At 43.0% G+C, this 20,337-nt stretch overlaps 1 protein-coding gene across 9 annotated transcripts in view; it reads left to right on the top strand.

The window, feature by feature from the left end:
- The window catches only part of VPS53 (VPS53 subunit of GARP complex), a 100,207-nt gene that overhangs the window by 58,336 nt on the left and 21,534 nt on the right, over positions 1-20,337 (top strand). For all 9 annotated transcript variants that reach the window (XR_013348236.1, XR_013348235.1, XR_013348237.1 and 6 more), the window contains 5 exons: positions 406-553; positions 1,654-1,736; positions 5,914-5,992; positions 11,765-11,913; positions 17,880-17,949. Coding sequence is in view for 4 of the 9 variants with exons in the window: in XM_077836401.1 (XP_077692527.1) it covers positions 406-553; positions 1,654-1,736; positions 5,914-5,992; positions 11,765-11,913; positions 17,880-17,949 (529 nt within the window). In the remaining 5 variants the exon portion in view is untranslated. The remainder of the gene's footprint in view (positions 1-405; positions 554-1,653; positions 1,737-5,913; positions 5,993-11,764; positions 11,914-17,879; positions 17,950-20,337) is intronic.

The raw sequence follows: 20,337 nt of genomic DNA on the forward strand, positions 1-20,337 counted from the left end.
TCAGATAATAAATAACTTATTACCATGTTGCATTATAGCTACTGAGATCTTCCTATAGCCATTAAGCAGAGTATTGGAGCAGTTGACAACCAAGACAGGGTTAGCCATGAAATGTGTATTAAATTTTGGTTAAGGTCTAATACACTGGAATGGGCTGGATTTTCCATCACCAGAAGTCATGAAATAAAAACCGATCTCTTTCTATAAGATTCCCTTTTGCTGAAACAGAAGGGATGGGCTTGGTGTCGATATTATTGGGTGAGATTCTTTGGCCTGTTTTATGCAGGAGGTCAGACTAGTTTCTCCTGGCCTTAAAATCTATAAATAGTGCATATGGTGATGTGTGTACATGTACCAGAAAGCACAGTTGATGGTTGAGCCTCACAATTTTTGTCTTTCCCCCAGAACAACAAGCAGCAGTGGTGGACTGACCATCACCAGCCTGCTGAAAGAAAAGGAGGGCTCAGAAGTGGCTAAGTTTACTGTAGAAGAACTCTGTCTCATCTGTAGCATCCTGAGCACGGCAGAGTACTGCTTGGCAACAACCCAGCAGGTGAACTTCCCTCTGCAATAACCTGTGATATTGTATCCCGTCCACCACACGATTATGCCATGGCAAATCAGACAATGAAGTACTGCACCTTGGTCCTCAGCTGCACTAAGTAATAGCTTGTAATATTTAATTTTAAAATTAAAGGTTGCTACTCATCTAATTAAAAAAGTCAGACAGGTTCTGTGCTGAAATTGGCGTAGTAATTTCTGCTGTGCATAATGCTGGGTTAAGTATGGAAACTAGAACGTTAATTAAAACCATATTTCAAAGACAAGAGAGCGTTGATTTTGCTGCCCTCACTCTATCAGAACAGTTTTGTGTCTTAAATCCTAACTGGTATCTCACTTTTGGGTAGTGTTCTTTCATACTTGATACATCAACTGCTTTAATCCAAGAGAGGGTGAATCATCAAAATCCTTTCTTCCATTATCCTTCAAGTCTTAACTTAATGTAGGACCAGGAATGTGGTTAATCATCTCACCGAGTGCCAGGGCACAGTGAAAAGAGGGGACACACAATGTTTCCCTCAGGCGCCTCCATCATTGTGGTTAACTCGACATTTAACATGCTCTCAGAATGTCTTAGCTTAGTGGATGCCCTGTGTTAGCCTCCATCTTGGCCAATCCTGTGCGGGTTCAACCGGGGACCTCCACACCAAAAACCATGAGTTGCTACTGCTTTAGCTAAAGAACCAAGCCGCTGGAGCTGGAGCTGTAGACTCATAGCCTCTGCACATCTGGCACAAATGGGGACCTGTAACGCATATTCATCAGTGGGTTACACACCTGGTTTAGGTGAGTTAGTACCCTAGTACATTGTCATGTTAGATTTGTGTGCATTACTGGGCCAGAAACTCTGCTTTCACAGCCTTGAAAGTCAATTGCTTCAAGGACACACCACCATTGTGTCTAGAGGTTCTGACAGACAGGAAATTTCTATTCCGGATACTATTACCCACTAAGGAAATCTCAGACAGGTTGCAATAGTCTAGGACCATTTCCTGATTTAACAAGCTGGCTTTTCCAGGAGTTTAGGCAGCTAAGTTATCAATTTAGGTAGAAATCTGATGTCTGTCTGTTACTCATTTTGTCCCCTGACAGCTTGAAGAAAAGCTCAAAGAAAAAGTGGATGCAAGTCTCATGGAACGAATCAACCTGACAGGAGAGATGGATACATTCAGCATGTATGTCCAGCAGGGCATCTTTCCATAATGCTGGCAAATGTCATAGCTGATCTGTTCAGTGATGTAGGCCAGGCCAGTACTAGCAGAACGGCTGGTAGATGTAGGATATAAACTGGTAATGCCACGATGCTTAAGTCTAGAAGTAGGCTTCTTTTCACAGGTGAAAAAACAGTCTCTCTCCTGGACAGCCCAAGAACACGAGTGGTGTCGACCATCGATGTAGTTGTTCCCCATCATTATGGCCAAAGGAACAAAAAGACTGAGAAAGGAAAGGAAATAGTGAGTTCCCATCTGGAATAACATTTGCATTTTGGTAGCTGTCTGAGATTCCTGTTACATTTCAAGAAGGAAGCCATCCTGATACCTTCTTCCTACAGTAATTTCCCAGTGTAAATCAGCAGTATTTTCATTATTATCAAACACCATTTCATGTGGCATAAAATGATCGGTCCAAGATGCAAGATCCTTGCATTTAAAAAATGTAATTGAGGGGGAAATTGTGATCATACATTAAAATGATTTTTATCCCGTGTTAATAAGAAGACCATTGCTGGCACCTTCCATCAGAGGACCTCAAAGTTCTCTCCAACCATCTAGCCAATGAGGGCTATCCCCATCTTATCTTTCAGGTGAGGAACCCGAGACACAGAGTGATTAATTGGCTTGCCCAGGGTCACACACACAGTCCTTGGCAAAGCTAGGAACAGAACCCAGATATCCTGACTCTCTGATCTGTCACAGAACCACTGTTCCTTGAAATCCTAATTGAACAAGTGTTTAATCAAATTGTACACTCTTACTGGTGCTTCTTGCCAGTCCTGGAGCTAAGATTTAGTAAAGATAACAAGCCCATGTTGCTCTGCTGCTACCAGCAAGGCTGTTTTAGAAGCTTTTTCCTGTCTGGCTCCAGCTAAGACTACTCCTCCTCTCTTGCTGTAATGGGCAGGATGACAAACAAAATGCCCACGCAGGATTTTCACACTCTAGGGCTCCTCTTGCTTCTCCAGCCTGGTTTCCTTCTGACCTAAGCAAATTCCCTTTCTCTGTGTTATCTCTCAAATCCTAACTAAGAAGAGCGAATCCCTCGCCTACAGCTGAGGTTGGAAAGACTTTCCATAGCTTGGTTGAAACACCAAAGCAAATTAGCCTGGAAGTGGGAATGTAATTTGCCATTCTGCTGTGTGGTAAAATTCTTCCAATAAGGGCAATGGGACAGTGCGTGCTGCATTCTGCCATGACCTGCTCTTATGAGCCAGCTATTTTGTGTCGCCTTTCAGTTGTGGTTGTCTCACTTAGTGGCTAATGAGATGAGGTTTTGGAAGTTGTTTTGACATACTGTTCACACATCTGCCATTTTACATGCTTTAAAGTTAGACCTTCAGGGCTGATGTGTCTCATAGCAGAGGCTTTTAAAGGCCTTTAAATCAGAGTAGCACTTTGGCCAGTGTCCTGTCGGTGGAGGACATGCCTCTGAACCTCATTTTGAGATAGACATTTTTCTTTAAACAATAAACAAGTCCGTTCTACTGGGATCTGGTGCTTAGTTGTACCCAGGAGTAAATAAAGCCATAAAATGTTGCTGGTAACACACCCCGCCCACTGTTTTACTGAACAAGTCATTAGGCCCAGCAGCTGGTTTTTTTCCCTTCTCTTTGTAATTGCACAAGAGAAGGCAAAAATCACTGGAATGCATGTAAAGAATTTGTATTAGCAATTAGCTGGGGAAGCGTTTGTCATTGGGATGGCTGTGCAGGTCGTTTAGGAAATGACAGGAGCATAACGAACAGTCTTCTTGAGGCAAACTTGGAGGCTAAATTGAATTGTGGTCTGAACATGGAACCAAGAAACTCTTAGGTTCTCACCCCAGCTCTGCCGCTCCTTTGCTGTGTGATTCTGGGCAAGTCACTTCAGGATGGATTTCTAAAGGGTTTGTCCTGATCCTAGTGAGTGGGTATCTAGTTTGAACTTCCTTGCCTCCTTGGAAAAGGTCGGCCTTGGTGTCCCCATGCCTCGGTTTTGCCATCTGTAAAACAGGGAGTATAGATGCCTTTCTCACAGGGGTGCTGTGGATGAATTGGTTAGTTTGTAAAGGGCTGTAAGCTCCTCAGGGGACAGCCCATCTGGGTCTATGGATTGTTTGTACGGCCCCAAGTTCCGCAAGGCCCCAGTTCCGATCAGGGATTCTGAGCATGGCTGTCATGCAGCACTCTGCGTTTGGTGCTGCTCGGTGCGCGCGGTGCCGTAAGTCAGGCACTGCTGCAATCCCGTTGTCCTGTAAACCACTCAGGCTGATCTTTAAAACTCGATTTTTTCCCCCCAACTTACTGTCTGCCGCTCCTTACAGCAGACTCCGTGGCTGGTGACGAAGCCCTAGGTAGACTACGAACATATGGAAGCCAGTCGCGAGCTGCTTGCCTTCTGTCGGAATGGTCGTGTTCCATTTTGGTGCTAAACCACAACTATTTCCCTACATCTCGCTGACAGCAGACGTCCTGTAGAACTCAGACATACCCAAGCAGCCCAGTTCTCTCCATCCCAGCTATCTTGGTATTGCTTGAGCTTGGGTAGTTTCCTTAGGGAGCAAATCATGTGGCACCAACCAGATGGCAGAGAGGCACAGCGGCCAAGTAGTAATGGGCACAAGTGTTTTCGTTTTAGTGCAAATGCCACATCATTTATTTTAAAGACAACAGGCTCTTCATCTCTAACATTTTTCCGGCTTGTTTCTGACAGGCTTGCCTGTCAAGGTCACTTTTCAGAAACAAATCCTTTATTGGACAGGAGCACTCTTTCTATTTAGGGCACTGCTCCTGTCTTCATGTGCTTTGAGCTCTACTGGAGAGATTTGACAGCTTGCATGTGCGTTTGTGTGTGTAAGGGGGAACAATGCAGAGTGAATTGGTAGCTGGTTGATGGTGTCCATCTATGTCAATAACTGCATTTAAATGTCTAAAAGAAAATTCCAACCCTTGAGCTGGTAAGGTGCAGAGCAGCATCTACAGAATTTTACTTATAGTGAGGGTGGGAAAGAAAGTAGAAATCAGGGTTTGTTACACACTCAGCAAGTTCTGACTAGGCCAGCATCATTTGCAAGGCAAATAGCAAAACATGATCATGGAAAATTAAGAGGTCATTCATGAAAGGCTTGAGGCTTGTACTGAGGTTAAAATCTGTTTATTTAGTGGGAAGGTGATTTGCCTTGTATACCTCCTAGCAAAAGCCTGCAGTAAAGGCACTGCTGGGTCACACGTCCATGGGGATGATCCAAGATACATTATTCTTTCACTGTTGTTTTAGGTTAAGCCCTACAGGCCCATGATTTTTAAGTCCAAACTTTAGTGTAATGGGATCAAAAATGGCTCTTAAGAAATATTAGTAATTTTTTTTTTAAAGACCATGGTTTAGCATGTCCTATCATTCTGGAGAAACGAGAACAATGGACTGGTGCTAGACATGCTATAAATGGCCCATCTACTGTCGCCCCGGCAAAAGGAAGACAGACATTCAGAACTTATCCAGATGCACAGTCTTAGCTGCACTATTTAAAAGTCTTATTGTAAGGTTCTTTGGTTAATATGTGAACAACAAAATATCAAGTGGAAGCCATCCCAGTGCTGCATGGTGTAGAACTGCGTATTGGAAATGAAATTTTAATTTTAAAAAGACCGGATGAAGTTTGGAAACAGAATCACAAACAGGCTTCAGGGGTGAGCTCTGCCCCCAGTGCCGGACGGTTTGGTCATTGGGTGTGGTCCATGTACATAGGTGCTGGAACTAGGAGTGCTGGGGTTTCTCATGCACCCCCTGGCTTGAAGTGGTTTCCATCATGTATAGGGTTTTCAGTTTTTAATCACTCTCAGTACCCCCACTATACAAATTGTTCCAGCAACGCTGCCCATGTAAGTGATTTGACACATTACTGGGATCTCATTCCCTCTCTGTATGTCAAGGCATGGTGAAAGGCGGTCTCTGTCTAGATTATATCACATCTGCTAGCTCCCCTGTAAATGGCATGCAATATTTCCTGGGTTCTGAGAAGTAAAAATTCTAACTGTGTATCTCTTCACAATTCAGTACAAATGTCACCTATGTTTTTTCTCCTTTTAACATTAAGAGAAGTCAGTTTTGGCACTGGGTTGCTGAGTACTATCATAATGCCTGTACTTGATTTTTGCAGTGTGATCTCAAACAGCATACAGCTGTTAGTGCAGGACTTGGACGCAGCCTGTGACCCGGCCCTTACCGCTATGAGCAAGGTAGGTTTTTAAAAGAGGTAGCCTTAAGTCATGCTTTGGAGCTGTTGCTCAGTGACACTGTTCAATTTCACTGGATGTTTCCTTTGCCCCATTCTGAGAGTAACTTTGTGGTGCCGGCTTGGTTTTTTAAAGCTGCCACCACTTTTTAGCTCAAGTTGTGCTTCATTTCCAGACGAACTTTTGTGTGACTCCAGTAAGAGCTTCTGTTTGCTCACAGCTAAGCAAGCCACATGAGCAATAGAACGCTGTCAGTGAATATTCATCCCTATCCTTCCTTTTAGCTCTCAATGCTTGTGGGAATCTTTGAGATTGGCAGAACTCTGATTAGCTCTAAATGCCATTTGCACTGTGCGTCACTTTCCTCTCCACACCCTCTGTCCAGGAGCTTTACCAAGCCTTTTCTAATGCTGGCCTGTGAATTGTCTGTCTGGAGGTACCCAAAGGGCAGTATAGGGCTGGGTTGTGCCTTGTCACTTCTCTGATGCTCCCAGTGGCATGTGACACTGTGACTAGAGGGGCCAGAAGCCCGACCTTTCTTTCTGAGTCACCAGCTCTTTTGGGTTATGTGGCAGTTGCATTGTTCTCCTTTGCTCATCAGCTGAAACGTAGAGCTGTGTTTGTCTTGCTACGGTGTTGTGAAAAGCCCAGGTTGCGTTAGGCAGAGGTGAGGACTGTGAAAGTAGATTGAACTATGGGTTGGGTTTTCTCTCAGTTAGAAATATTAAGCATAGGTCTCCATTTTGTAGCATCGACTTACTTCCCAACTGCCATAAGTTTTAATAGCACTCTGGTTCGTGATATATTCCAGCTGCAACTACCCTCCACCCCCATGTTAGAGTGTGAGTTGGAATGCAGCTGCTAACAGAATTTGTACATGTCCCAAGTGGAAAGAGAATTTTTCCAGGAAAACAGCACTATGTGGGGGAGGGGATTAGCACTTCAGGTGTTGCTTATGTGCCCTGTCAGACCCATAGGTGCTCCTACCCCCACTATGACAGTTCGTCCGAATCCCTGAGCTTGGGTTGTTTATACCATAGCAAAACCACAGGACTGGGAAAGCAGCAGCTGGTCGGCCATTTATTTTTGTCTTTGGAACACCAGCAAAATGAAATCCATGTGATGGGAATGATTGGATATAAACAAGCTAAGCGCTGCAAAACTTGCTAAGTAAATACTTGTCGTTTGCACACCCATTCCTCCATTTGCAGCAGGCAGGCAGTTGCTTGTATGCGAGTTTCACTGGAATTTTGAAAGAGCTGGATTTGATGTACGATTTGTTTGTTTTTGTTTTTTTCACTTTCTCAAGACCTATTTATTACCTTTCCAGCTGAATAACAAAGATGTTAACATTTGGAAGAGTAAAATTTCATTCTGTTTCGGAGGGATGAAGGATGTGCCAATGAATCCACTCTTATTTTCCTATAATATGAATACATGTCTGTTCCAGAGCCATTGCTCTTCCTTAGTTCAGATCTTTTACTGTAGATAAACCCTCCGAAATCTGTGAGGCGGACTATTCTGGGTTCTTCTTAATTCTGAAAAATGGCTGTTTTCTTGGGAAAGAATTTGTTAGAAATAGAAGCGAATTATGAAATACCCAAGCATTGAAGCATATCTTGGCTTCATTATTCGTAGAGAGATTTCACATGGAAAATAAATAATGTGAATATCCATTTCAGACAAAAGTGGTCCTGGTTTTTCTTTTATCTTAAGTATTTTGGGCAAATCTTAAGTGAAGATAGGACTCCACCTTCCAAAATATGTATCATCTTTGCATCTAAGTAGGTAGTTAGTTACTTTTAATAACTGCTTCCATAGCTATTGTGGGACACCACTTGCGTTTTATGATGATTTCTCCTGGCCCTTCAGTTTTAGAGGTGGTATTTATAAGTGGAATGCTCCAAGTGTATGTGGTGCTGCAGAAAGGCATAAAGACAGCACTTTCCAAGAGCTTAATCTGCCTTGGATAAAAAAGATACACTGGACTAACAGTTAAAGAGCAAGAATGTGTAGACACACCAGTGGAAGGCAGTCCTTTGGGAGAGTTCAGGCCAGAAGTGGGTTTGAAGGAGGAGAGGGAAGTTGTTGGCTGCAGTTGGATTTGGAAGGCTCTTTAGGTGCAGAAGTAGCATGAAAAGATGTAAAGAGAGTGAGAAAGAGATAAAAGTAGTTTGGGGACAGGCTTAGGATAATAAGGAACATATGGGGCTGGGTGGTATGGAGAGATTTATTGTATCAACCAGAAACAGTGTGTGATGGTAGGTACCTTAGATCAGTTAGACAAGGTGTCTCTGCTCCAGTGGCTGATGGCCTCATTGTGAAAGCTGAAAAGTAGATGGGAAACAGTCTTGAAAGTGAGGATAAGAAACTTGACTTGGATGCAGAAAATGAGAAGAGACTCAGTGAAAGACTTCAAATAGGGAGTGACCTGTGTGAGGAGTTGGAGAGACCCTTTGCCCAAGGGTATGTGCATGTGTCTGCATCGAATATACACTGTCTCTACGTAAAAGAATAAATGGACACAAATCAGATGTCAAGAATTATAACATTCATAAACCAGTCGGAGAACACTTCAATCTCTCTGGTCACGCAATCACAGACATGAAGGTCGCTATCTTAAAACAAAAAAACTTCAAATCCAGACTCCAGCGAGAAACTGCTGAATTGGAATTCATTTGCAAATTGGATACTATTAATTTAGGCTTAAATAGAGACTGGGAGTGGCTAAGTCATTATGCAAGGTAGCCTATTTCCTCTTGTTTTTTCCTACCCCCCCCCCCCCCCCCAGATGTTCTGGTTTAACTTGGATTTAAACTTGGAGAGTGGTCAGTTTGGATGAGCTATTACCAGCAGGAGAGTGAGTTTGTGTGTGTATGGGGGTGGGTTTTTGGAGGGGGGTGAGGGAGTGAGAGAACCTGGATTTGTGCAGGAAATGGCCTAACTTCATTATGCACATTGTGTAAAGAGTTGTCACTTTGGATGGGCTATCACCAGCAGGAGAGTGAATTTGTGTGGGGGGGTGGAGGGTGAGAAAACCTGGATTTGTGCTGGAAATGGCCTAACCTGAAGATTACTTTAGATAAGCTATTACCAGCAGGACAGTGGGGTGGGAGGAGGTATTGTTTCATATTCTCTGTGTATATATAAAGTCTGCTGCAGTTTCCACGGTATGCATCTGATGAAGTGAGCTGTAGCTCACAAAAGCTCATGCTCAAATAAATTGGTTAGTCTCTAAGGTGCCACAAGTACTCCTTTTCTTTTTGCGAATACAGACTAACACGGCTGTTACTCTGAAACACTGAACTAAGACTCCTAATACACATCTGCCAGCGGAAAAGTTGCATACAGCGGAAAAGGTGTGATTTGTAGTGCTGACATAATTCACAAAGCTGAACCTTTCTCAGTAAAAGGAACAAAACTTGCAAAATAAACACTGTTGCAATGAAGTGACCACGTGGCTGTAACATGAACTGCCTTCATTGGAACATTTGTTACAAATTTATATAATAAAAAGCAAGGACTTCTGCAGCTCTAGTTACATAGAAAACCACCCGAGTTTTGCTGGCGGGATTTTTTTTAAGGATCCTTTCAGAACCCCTCAGCACAGTACGTTTTTATCCGTGCAATTCTCAGTTGCTCTTTCCTTATTCTCACATTGTCACATTTCCTCTCTCACACACATATGAGGTGAGACCTTATATTTTTGGTTGGTTATGTACAATACCAGTCAAAAACTATCTGGGGATATCCCAAGATAAACACAAATGGAAAAAACACTTGAGTCCTGAAGAGTAAATTTAAAATGACAGGAGAAAAGTTACCCTTTACCAGAAAAATTGGGTTCATATTTCTGTGGATGACTTTTCAGTATGTGTGCACACTATTCCTTTCGTTACAGCTACTGTTGTCCTATTGAAAATTGCGCGCACCCAGCTAATTTTGAATTTACATTTTTATAAGATTGGTAATCAGAATTGCTTTAGGAATGAAACCCAGCAAAACAAATTGTCTACAGCAGGGGGGGAAAGTGTTGCACTATCGGTAAGCAATACTCTGATGGTTTTTCTAGATGTGCTTTGTATATCCTGACCATGCGTTCATTTTAAATTACCATCGGTGGGGAAGCTGTGGTGCTGGGAATGTGTGAAAGTGTGGCAAGGAAACCGTTACGAGGTGTATTTCTTCAGATGTGGTGGTTGCTGTGAGCAGCTGAAGAGCAGCTGGACTAGTCTGAACAATCCCTCCAATGGGAGGTTGGCAGAGTAAGAGTTATAAACTATTGAACAGGCAGTGAGAAAAATGTCCCTCTTACCGACTGAGTGCATGTGTGTTTCTCTTCAGTTTTGTTAACGAAAAAGGCTTTGTATGGGACGTATATAGACTCCACTAGACACTGGAGATTTGGCTGCTCTAACCCACTAAGTCACCTATGCCCCTCATCATTTGCATGGAGCTGAATCTGGAAAGTCATATGGAACAAAGCATCTGTAATATTAAAAATAGCAGGGATGCCATACACACAGATCTGGGGCTTAGGCAAGCAAGTGTGAAGGTAGATCCTATGCAAACGCATCCCTCAAAGGAAACAAAAATAGTTGTATCTTTCTTCCCCCCCAAACTACGTGCAGTTTTCCATCCTGATTTTCTGTTGTTCTGTTCATTCATAATTCATCTTAATGGCTTCCTTGAACGTTAGGGCTGCAGTGCTAACTGGTTACCTGGAACCATAATGCAACATGGAATCATGAGTGCTTACTGTTACTCATTAAATGTGCATGTTCGGTAAGAGCACTAAGCGGCACTCTCGGGACGGTCTTACTCCGCAGGGGAAATTGCTGTGAACAAAGATGTCTTTCCAGGGACCTCAAGACCTCAGCTGTTCACTTCGTTTCAGAAGGTTTCTGCTGTATGTTTTGAACATTGTCAAAGCAGTCACACGTCTTTCTTACTAAAGGCAGCTATTCAGTTGTACTTCTACTGAAGGTATAGGAAAATGAGAAGGGGGATGGAGTCATTATTCTTTTGCTGGTGTATAGTTTTATATGTGCATTTCGGATGAGCTGGAGTCTTGCATTCTAGCCTTCCACACCAGTAACATTATGAGGTTTGCTGTCAGCTGAGCTCATGTGGAATGTTTGAGTTGCACTGGTTTTTTTATCTCTTTTCCATCTAGCTGTCCTCAGCCTAACCCGTGTTAATGTTCCTGTTTCGATACAGATGTCAAGCCTTTTTCCAATCTTTCAGTCAATTTCTTAAAGGGCCAGAATCAGGATTTATGGGAGCTGTTGAAAAGAAACTTTCAAATAGGCTGGAGTGTCCCCCTGACTTACACCAAAAGCTGTTTATCCCTGTGCTCTACCCATGTACATGTGCACATCCTTCCACCACCCATAAGCATTGGTACATATTCCCACCTCAACTCTGTATTTTGATACATTAGGGCCATTCTAGCTCTTCTTTCTTCACGTCTTCTCTATTGTTCAATGGGCTCCATGGTTCTTAGACCACTAATAACTGTAATTTGATGAGAAAACAGGTCTCAGTTTCTCTGCCAGGGATTTGGTCATCAGTCAGCTGACACAGAGGGCTGCCTGGTTAAAGAATTATGGTGACTTTTTCCTGGAGACTCTCTACAGATCTTTGTAAAGGCTGGATTGGAAAAAGCCAGTGCTCACTTCAGTACTCTACACTGCTGTGTATTTTTACATTGTCTAAAGCCTAATGAAGTAAGAGGTCTTTTTTTTTTTTCTCCCCCCCCCCCCCCCCCTGCAGATGCAGTGGCAGAATGTGGAGCATGTTGGTGACCAGAGTCCTTATGTCACGTCTGTTATCCTTCATATTAAGCAGAATGTTCCCATCATCCATGACAATCTGGCCTCCACGAGAAAATACTTCACTCAGTTCTGTATTAAATTTGCCAAGTAAGTCACTGCCTGTCCCAGGGTTCTCTGGTAATTCTGCTTGTTGCTAGCCTGGTTATGTACCTGCCTTTTAGTACATTATATCAGTGACTTTTGACATATAGATCAAGAGCTTCCCAAGTCTAGAGGAATGGGGTCACCTGCAGCTGTCAGTGAGATTGTGAGGTGCTTCCATTCCTTGTCTTGAGTGTCCCGCTGAAGCAAATTTGCTCAGTTGTCTGCACTGGTTCCTTCTCACATGCCCGGACCAGCCCGTAAACTATTTTAATGATCGTTGGAGAACCGCTTTCTAAGTGCAGAGGTTTCTGGGGTGGGCCTCTGCAAAAGACCCGTTCTGAGTGTCTGAATGTGGAGTCCCAGTGCAGAAGAGGTTGACAATCAGCATTTGGTGGATATTTAAAAGAATACTTTAGCTTCGTTATGGGAATCTCTTTTTTCCTTGGTATAAACCTGTACCAACTCCCAACTCTCATGACAATTCTTCTTCTCCTTCTAATAACACATTTTTTAAACAATCAGCAGGCTGTGAAGCTGCATTTAACTAGAAGTAAACACACAGTGCACAATCCTCCTAGAGCTGCTTATTTGTGTAAAGACAGTGATCAATACGGACTGGAAATGTACTCCAGGTATGTGGAGCCATTGTGATGATCTGCTTCCTGGCCTGTCAGTGCTAGACAGGTTAATTGTGGTTGGGGGATGCAGAGAATAAGGCTGGCTTTTTTGGAGTTAGGGGCCCAGCTCCCACTGATTTTCATTGCAGTTGAGTGCCCACCTCTCTTAGACCCCCCCCCCTTAAAATCCTAGCTTCTGAGTCTTATTTAGAGCCCTGTTTCTTAGAGCCAAAATTACCTTTGAAGGGATTATGGGCAATTTCTTTTAAACTCCCTTTTCTTCGACGAGACCAATCAAACACTGCAAGCCTATGACCCAGGAAAAAGCTGTTAAAGGCCCTGGTAGCTACAGCTACTGGCTGTTGAGTTCTGCATGGCCAGCCCAGCAGAAGGCATGAGCGGGGAACACTGCACGTGCCATATTTCATACTTAAAAATACCTAAACATTGAATTCAGTTCTAATAAGCTAATCTCTCCAAAGTAAATTGTACAGACTTGCAGTTACTGGCTGTGAGAATCAGAGCTTCGGTTTCTACTTCAGCAGAAAAGGATGTAGTGGGATGTCTTGAGAGCCATAAGTTTCTGTAGCAGGGCGGATGGCCTGAGAGTTGCACTCCCTTTTCTGCCTCTGGGTGCTCAGTAGTTTGCATTAAGGAGCAGTTACTGATAAATCATATTATGACACTGCCCATAATCACTGTTCGACACGCTGTCTCTGAAAATTTATTGCGCATAAGCCTCCTATGTGGTTACACTTGAATTTTATATAGCTATCATGGTGATAAATGAAAAATCCATTTACTCAGCTGTTCACGGCACAGTCTTAATACCTTGGCTTAGTTGCCTCCCTTTAAACTTTATTGCTAAGCACATACCAAGTGAATTGTGGATAAAGCACCCAGCTCTCCCATCTGGGATGAGTTCAAATCTAAGCTGGAATGAGTGAGTGGTTCAAAGTTTGTTCCTTGGTAGACCTTAGAAAACAGCAAAACTACCACTCAAAAGACCTCTGAATACAACTGTGGACCTGCTCCAATGTCTCTTTAAGTTGAGAGAAAGTTCTGTTGTCTTCACTGGGCTCTGGATCAAGCCCTATATGTGAGAATTCAGCTTCTTCCGTACTCCTGATGATGTTGATTTTGCCAGTATTTACATTTGAAGTTTTTTGTAAGACTTGCTTCTAAACAGAACCAGTACACTAGTTAATGATACCTTGATCTTTCTCAGCACCCATGTGACGTTTTAATACCTACCCATATCTGGGTGTCTTTAAGACTCTCAATCCATAGAGTATTAATGTTATAGGCTCGTCTGTCTAGTAGACATTGTACCTTTTTATGCGCTACATGATGCTGAAAATCCTGTTTGCATTTTGTGTGTGAACATCTGTATCTTTTTGCACCGGCAGCAACTTCTTAAATCTAATTGTATTGCACTAGGGCTGGTTTTGAGTTACAGGACCACAAGGGAGAGAGAGTTTCTAAAGCTGTTAAACTTAAAACCAGCTGAAGAAATTTGAACCAAATTTGGAGGAAGAAAATTCCTCACCAGGGACCTGAAGTGTCTTTCAGTGTATGCCATTTTTTCCCTTTTGGACCAAGACACTCACGCTCCCTAGACTGGTGTAGTAGAAATTCAAGATGACATTTAAGAGCAACACAAATGAACCCCTCTCTTACATTCTTAATGGTACCTAACTCACTTCCCTATTAAATAAAAAATATAGCACATCTGTATGGACATTTGCTCAACCTACCTTTGGAAGTTGCAAGGAGATTGGAACTGAGGAACAGGGGGGATAGAAACCCTGGCATGTGGTAAGGCTTTTAAAGGTAATCCTCTTTTTCTCTGCCCCAGATTGGCTCTGTGTTAGCTAAGTACAGTAGAATGTTGTGGATAATTAGAGTGCAAATTTAACTAATGACTTGGAGGGACTTTGATCAGGCATTCAGTGAGCAGAATTATGTGAAAGAAGATTGTGACATTCAGGCAGCATATGCTCATGTTGAAGCAGCCTGGAGTAAATCTTGTTGATTCGGAGAGAGCGGCTGATCTGAACTTCAGAAGGTTATTTAAACCTAAGTGATTCTCTATTGCTAGTGACTCAAGAACAGCTGGATGCTTTGAACAACATTCTGTAGCAGGTCGTCATCTCTAAAACAAATGTACTGTGGTTGCATCTCTCTGTCTGTCTTGCTTAGTGAGGTATTGTGTTTAATGCATTATCAGTGCAAGGGATTAGGAAAGCACAAGCTTGGCAAAGCTTCTCCTATTGGATGGGAGCCTTTCAAGTGCTGTGGTTTCTGTTTTCAGGCTCCTAATCTGTCTTGCTCTGCTTTATTATTACCTTGGGGACTAGTCTGCTTGTACAAAGTGTTTTGGATATGATTTTACAACTCAAACTGTAAATGAGTTGTGGCATTAAAATGTAGATCTCTGAGTACAGTGGAGCACATTTTTCAAAGTGCTTAAATCATGAAGAGAGAATATACAGTAGAATAAATATATATTCCTCTTATCGGGACTGCCTACACGTGCTGTGGGGGAGTCGGGCTTTGGAGCTAACTTTAGGAATTGTGCTGTCTAGGTCTTCGGAGACAAGAAGCTCAGATGAGCTGAGATTCTCAGTCATGCTGTAGCACTCTTGATGGCCTCTGCCAGCCAACACATGGAAGAGGGGTAGTGTCACTCATCTTGCCCACCCTGCTGGACATTGCAGTTAGACAGGGCATAATATAACGTAACAGGCAGCATCCGGGGTGGAAAGGTCACTCCCTTCTCCGTTCTGTGCTCGTTGCGGGGAGAGCAGGTGGCCGTTCTCTGACACCTTGAAATTTTCACACTAAGCAAAGCTTCCCCTGTTGAAGATTTTGGCTGGACAACTCAAAGGGGGAATCCTTGGCTCATGTGAATGCAGATTCCCTACCTGAAATGCTGCAGAATTAAGCAATGTTACTGTCTCCCATATGCAATGTGGAAGTATTAGCACCAGACCTGCCCTTGGTTTAGACCTACATGTGAGATCAAAGATGCACGTAATCTTGCGTGCTCCTCCATTTGCAGTGAACTGCTGCAGCCAGAACTTCTACTGATTGTCCGTTTTATAGGCTCACATAAACTCCAGCTGTTCTTGGCTCTCTCTAATTGGCCTTTGGGATTTATTTATACACCTGAAAAATAGACTTATGAGACAGATAACTTTCATCTTTGCCTTAATGCTTTCCTGCAGTAGAAGCTCGTGTTTGTTTTCCTACTGTTGTTTATGCTGTGTTGCCAAGGCTAGTTTCTCATGTGGCCAGACTGAAAGCCATTTGGGGGCAGCCCTGGAGCTTGTTCTCAGTAATGATTTTAAAATTGTTCCCCATTGAGGCTCCCCTCCCATCCAGGCAAAGATTATTCATTGTGAGAAGCCACGGCCACGAAAAGAGAGAGGAGAAAATTCTTCGGTTGAAAAAGCTTCTTTCCTTCAGTTTTTTTGCTCATTTAATGAGTGCTTTGCATGGGCTGCAGACATGTACCTTGTGTCATTCTGACCTGAGTGAGGGCAAGAAGAAATTACCTGGTGAGAATAACTGGTGGCAGGACAAAGAGGGTCTTGGCCAGGCTGCTTCCTTCGCGGGATGGAAATAAATAGCTTGACAGATGCAAAGGGAAAACCAAACTGAATTCCAGTCACTGCAGTAAGTGGAGCTTTCTGCAAGGGGAAAGAAAACAGACCAACTCAAACAAAATACAGGACTGAGCCATTAAAGTCTAAACCTGTCGCTGGGTCCCAGACATGGGACCGGAAACATGAGACATGCAAGTGTTCAGCCAAATGGAGGCCAGGTGAAGGAAGCCAAGTAAATTACAAATGAGCGAATAAGAGGAAAAGGGGACGTTAATGATGTGGTCCTACCAAACTGCTCATCGGGGTCTAGATAACTTCCTTTTGCTTGTGCTAGCCACTCTCCTTGAGTTTGGCTACTGAATGCATCTAGTGCGGCCCTTTGGTTTTATTGGTGAATATTGTGGGCCTGAGTCTGATTTGCTTTAAGGCCCCTTTACATCACTCTGGCAGTGTAAAGGGGCCTTAATGAGGGTGTTACTGCCGGGGTAGTGTAACTGGGTAGTGTCCTGTGTAGCTTGGCCTTTTTGATCGTCAACATGTGTACAATTCAGACATGCATAAAATACTGAAATATAGATGTAATATGTCTTTTGTGTGTGTTTTATTTTTGATACACTGTGGCATAGACACTATAATACCTTAATCATGTCTTTTGGACTGAAGGGTCAACCAGTGAGATCCCACCTAAGCAAACATTTGAGAACAGCTTTTTTCACCCGCGAAACGTATACCCAGATGTAGCCCTTTGGCAGCGTTAGGGAGGGGCCCTAGAATAACCATCCACCTGCTGGGAGACCATCCCTGGGAGCATGGAGCTTCAAAGGGTGCCAGATTGACAAGGAAAACACATTTAACATTGATAAGACTTCCCTTCTCAAGGAGGGGAGAGGAGAGAAGCTCTTTTTCCATTATAAAAATCACCTCGCCCCCCCCCCCCCCAAAAAAAAAACTTAAAATCAAGAAAAAACAGAAACCTAACCCAGAAAATCTACGTTCTATCATGTATTGTTCCGGGTGGGCTTGTGTTTAAGCACTGAACTGAGATTCAGAAGATCTGGATTCAGTTCCCAGCTCTGCTAAAGACTGACCATGTGACACAAACTCTGGCAGCTTCCTTTCCCTAGCTGTAAAATGTGGATAGTAAAGCTGCCTTTCTTCCCACCTTTTGTCTTACCTGCGTGGACTGTAAGGTCTTTAGGACAGGGATTTTCTCTTACTGTGTGTGTGTGTGTGTGTAGATGTATATACACACAGCACCTCACACAGTGGACCTCTGATCTTGGTGGGAATCTCACGGTACTTCTGTAATACTTATTTGTATGTAAATAGTATTTCTATATCCTGTACAGAATAGGTTCTTGTTATAAAGATGTTTCCACTCCATGAACAGTTATTGTCCCGGTGTTTTGATGTTTATTGTGTAGTATGATAACTTACTTAACTGATACTTCAACTGACACTATAATATATTGCTCCATTTTTACAGAAATACTTACATATAACATGTACTTGGCCTCCAGATTAACTTTTAGATCAGCATGGTTAAAGAAAAAGAACTCTACTTAACCTATTTGTATATTTTAAAAAATATTGTATGCTCAGAATCCATTTGAGAGCTGTATGCACTTGCAGTACCATAATGGAAACCCTGATTTATTTTGCACAGGGTTCGCTTAAGATTTTATGTGACTCTGAATATTGAAATTCAAATATGTAATTTTGGTACTCTTCTTCTCCGCAGCTCCTTCATTCCCAAGTTCATCAACCATCTGTTCAAGTGCAAACCGATTAGCATGGTGGGGGCAGAACAGGTGAGAAAAATTAATTACATCCTGCTGTAGAGCTCTCAGCTTCCTGGTGTCTGTGTCGAATTGCACCGAACTAGGGCATTTGTTGCTAAAGAAGTGGGGTGTTGCGGGTGATGCATTGTCTGAATTTCAATATAAGTAAGTGTTCAATGGTGATTTTAGGACTTTCTGATCAGTGATGTCATGATACATTTTGGGGAGTGGGATACGAAAGATTGCCATGCGCTGGTAGGCAGTGTGGTCTAGGGTTAGATCAGGGAAGAGTTCAGGTTCCCGGATTTTGTTTCTAACTCTGCTGCTGCCTCATTGAATGACTTGGGACAAAGTCCCTTCATTTCTCTGGACCTAAGATTATCCTTGCATAAAATGAGGATAGTGAAGTTTACAGTACCTGCCTCACGGTGCTGTAATGAGATTTAATGCTCCTAAAGAGCCTGGTGAAAAGCACGCGCGATGAGTGAAATGTTATTTATGGCTAAAGTACTGTAGGCAGTACAGATCTCCTCATGGGAAATAAAGGTAGTTTGTGTGTCTAGGATCCTCCCTGGGTAACCCACCCAACCTCCCACCACCACCTATTGTGCTGTCCACCTGAGGTCCTGTGAACACAACCAGAGGATGCTCTGTGATTAGCCCACATCATCAGAAGGCTTGGTGCAGAGCCATCCCTGGATAGCTGTACCAGATGTGCCCCCATGCCTCCAAACTTGGTCCAACACAGTGCTGAAATGGTGCAGAGGGCCCTGTGCAATGGTGAATTTCATCTATTATCCATATAAATGTCTGGATCTTGAAAAAGGAATTGATGCAGAAGGCACCAGGGGGCAGGTGGCAGTTCAACTGTAAATGAGTTGGCTGCTGTGGCTTTTCCAAATCCAGTCATTTAAAGCCTGAAAAGCAGCGTAAGAGCAGCCACAGTGGGAGGGCAAAGCTGTTTGCATAGCAAATAGTCTAGAGAGGAGCCAATGCACATTGGTTTGTCAACCTGGAAAAGGAAGCTCAGCTGCAAACATTGCCTCCTTGATGGTGAGAATTCTGAGCAGGTCCTGACATTGCCTCCAACTCAATGCCAACAGCTCAGTTCTGAATAATTGCCCTTGCCTCGTAGTGCCCAGTAATCAGTCAATATCCATAGCAGTCGTATATCCATAGCATTCGTATTAGTTTTTGTTCCTGGTCCCCAGACATGGCCATGGCAAACAAACCATGAAGATGATTGGTTAGGAATGTTGGATTTTCATTTGGTTGTTGCTTTTCTAAGTGCTAGAAGATTTGTAATGATGCGAACATCTGCTGGAGAGCGGCTCTCTTGGTTTCTTTTATTACCGAAATGCAGAGTCTGTCAGGTTTTTAAGTTCGTCGTCTTTTGAGAGAGAAATCGAATCATGATAACATGGCTGGATTCATAACAGGGAAAATATTGTGTGACTTTGTAAAGTTATTTTAGTTAGTCGGTAGAACCTGATTTCTTGAGAACAAGAAGTTTCATTTAATCTTAACTAGAGAGAGAGGGGTGTGTTGATGGTGTTCAGAACAGTTCCTGAGAGACTAGCTAATGTTAAAGGAAAAGGAGGCCGTTTTTATAGTAGCCGCCCTGGCTTTTGAAGCTTCTCAGGTGCACAGCCCCTGACCTGTGTAGGTGTCTGTATTTAGTAGTGGGAGCTGAGGCATGGGGGAATGTTTCACAGTGAAACGTCCAGGCAACACCCTCCAAGTGGCTTTTAAATAATGTAAAAGTTGTAACCCAATCCAGCAGAAGCCTTGGACTCCTGAGTTACAGCTAGAATGAACCCTGTTCTACCAAGGTGCTGAGATCAGTTGCTGATGAACGTGCTGTAATAATAGTAAGATTAAGAAAAATAATGGAAGTGTGAGAGAAAGAAGTTTCTGTCTTTCCTTGGCTTTGTTAGTTTGTTTCCCAGCTAATGTTTTGTTCAAACAGGATGTTAGAATGTGGATTGTGTAGATCCTTGTTTTTATTTCCTTTTATAGCAGTTTGGGGAACAAAATGCTGCACAAAAGCGTGGATTGCTGCAGTAGACCATGACTGACTTTGGAGCTGTGAACGACTTATTGTGAATGTAGTTTAAAGAAAAAACAGCATCCTTTATAGGGCCTGGGGCTAAGAGGTGTAGCTCCCAGCGGTGCCATTTGTGGTTTTTTACAGGTGCTTGCAGCATTCTTTCCAGTTTTTTGCAGCATTTCTCCATCCTGCATACCTGAGCTTGCCATGGAAATTCCAGCTGCACGCATAAGTTAGTGTTCATCTGATGGGTCTTGGCTTTTTATGAAGCTTTTAAACAGGCAGGTGGAGGCCTGACACTGGTCTGGTGGCTCAAGATGGACCAATGCAGCCGTGAGTCAGCGAGAAGGTCTGGTTGGGAAGGGTTT

The sequence above is a fragment of the Eretmochelys imbricata genome, chromosome 17 (genome assembly GCF_965152235.1).
Source record: "Eretmochelys imbricata isolate rEreImb1 chromosome 17, rEreImb1.hap1, whole genome shotgun sequence".
Classification (NCBI taxonomy): domain Eukaryota; kingdom Metazoa; phylum Chordata; order Testudines; family Cheloniidae; genus Eretmochelys; species Eretmochelys imbricata.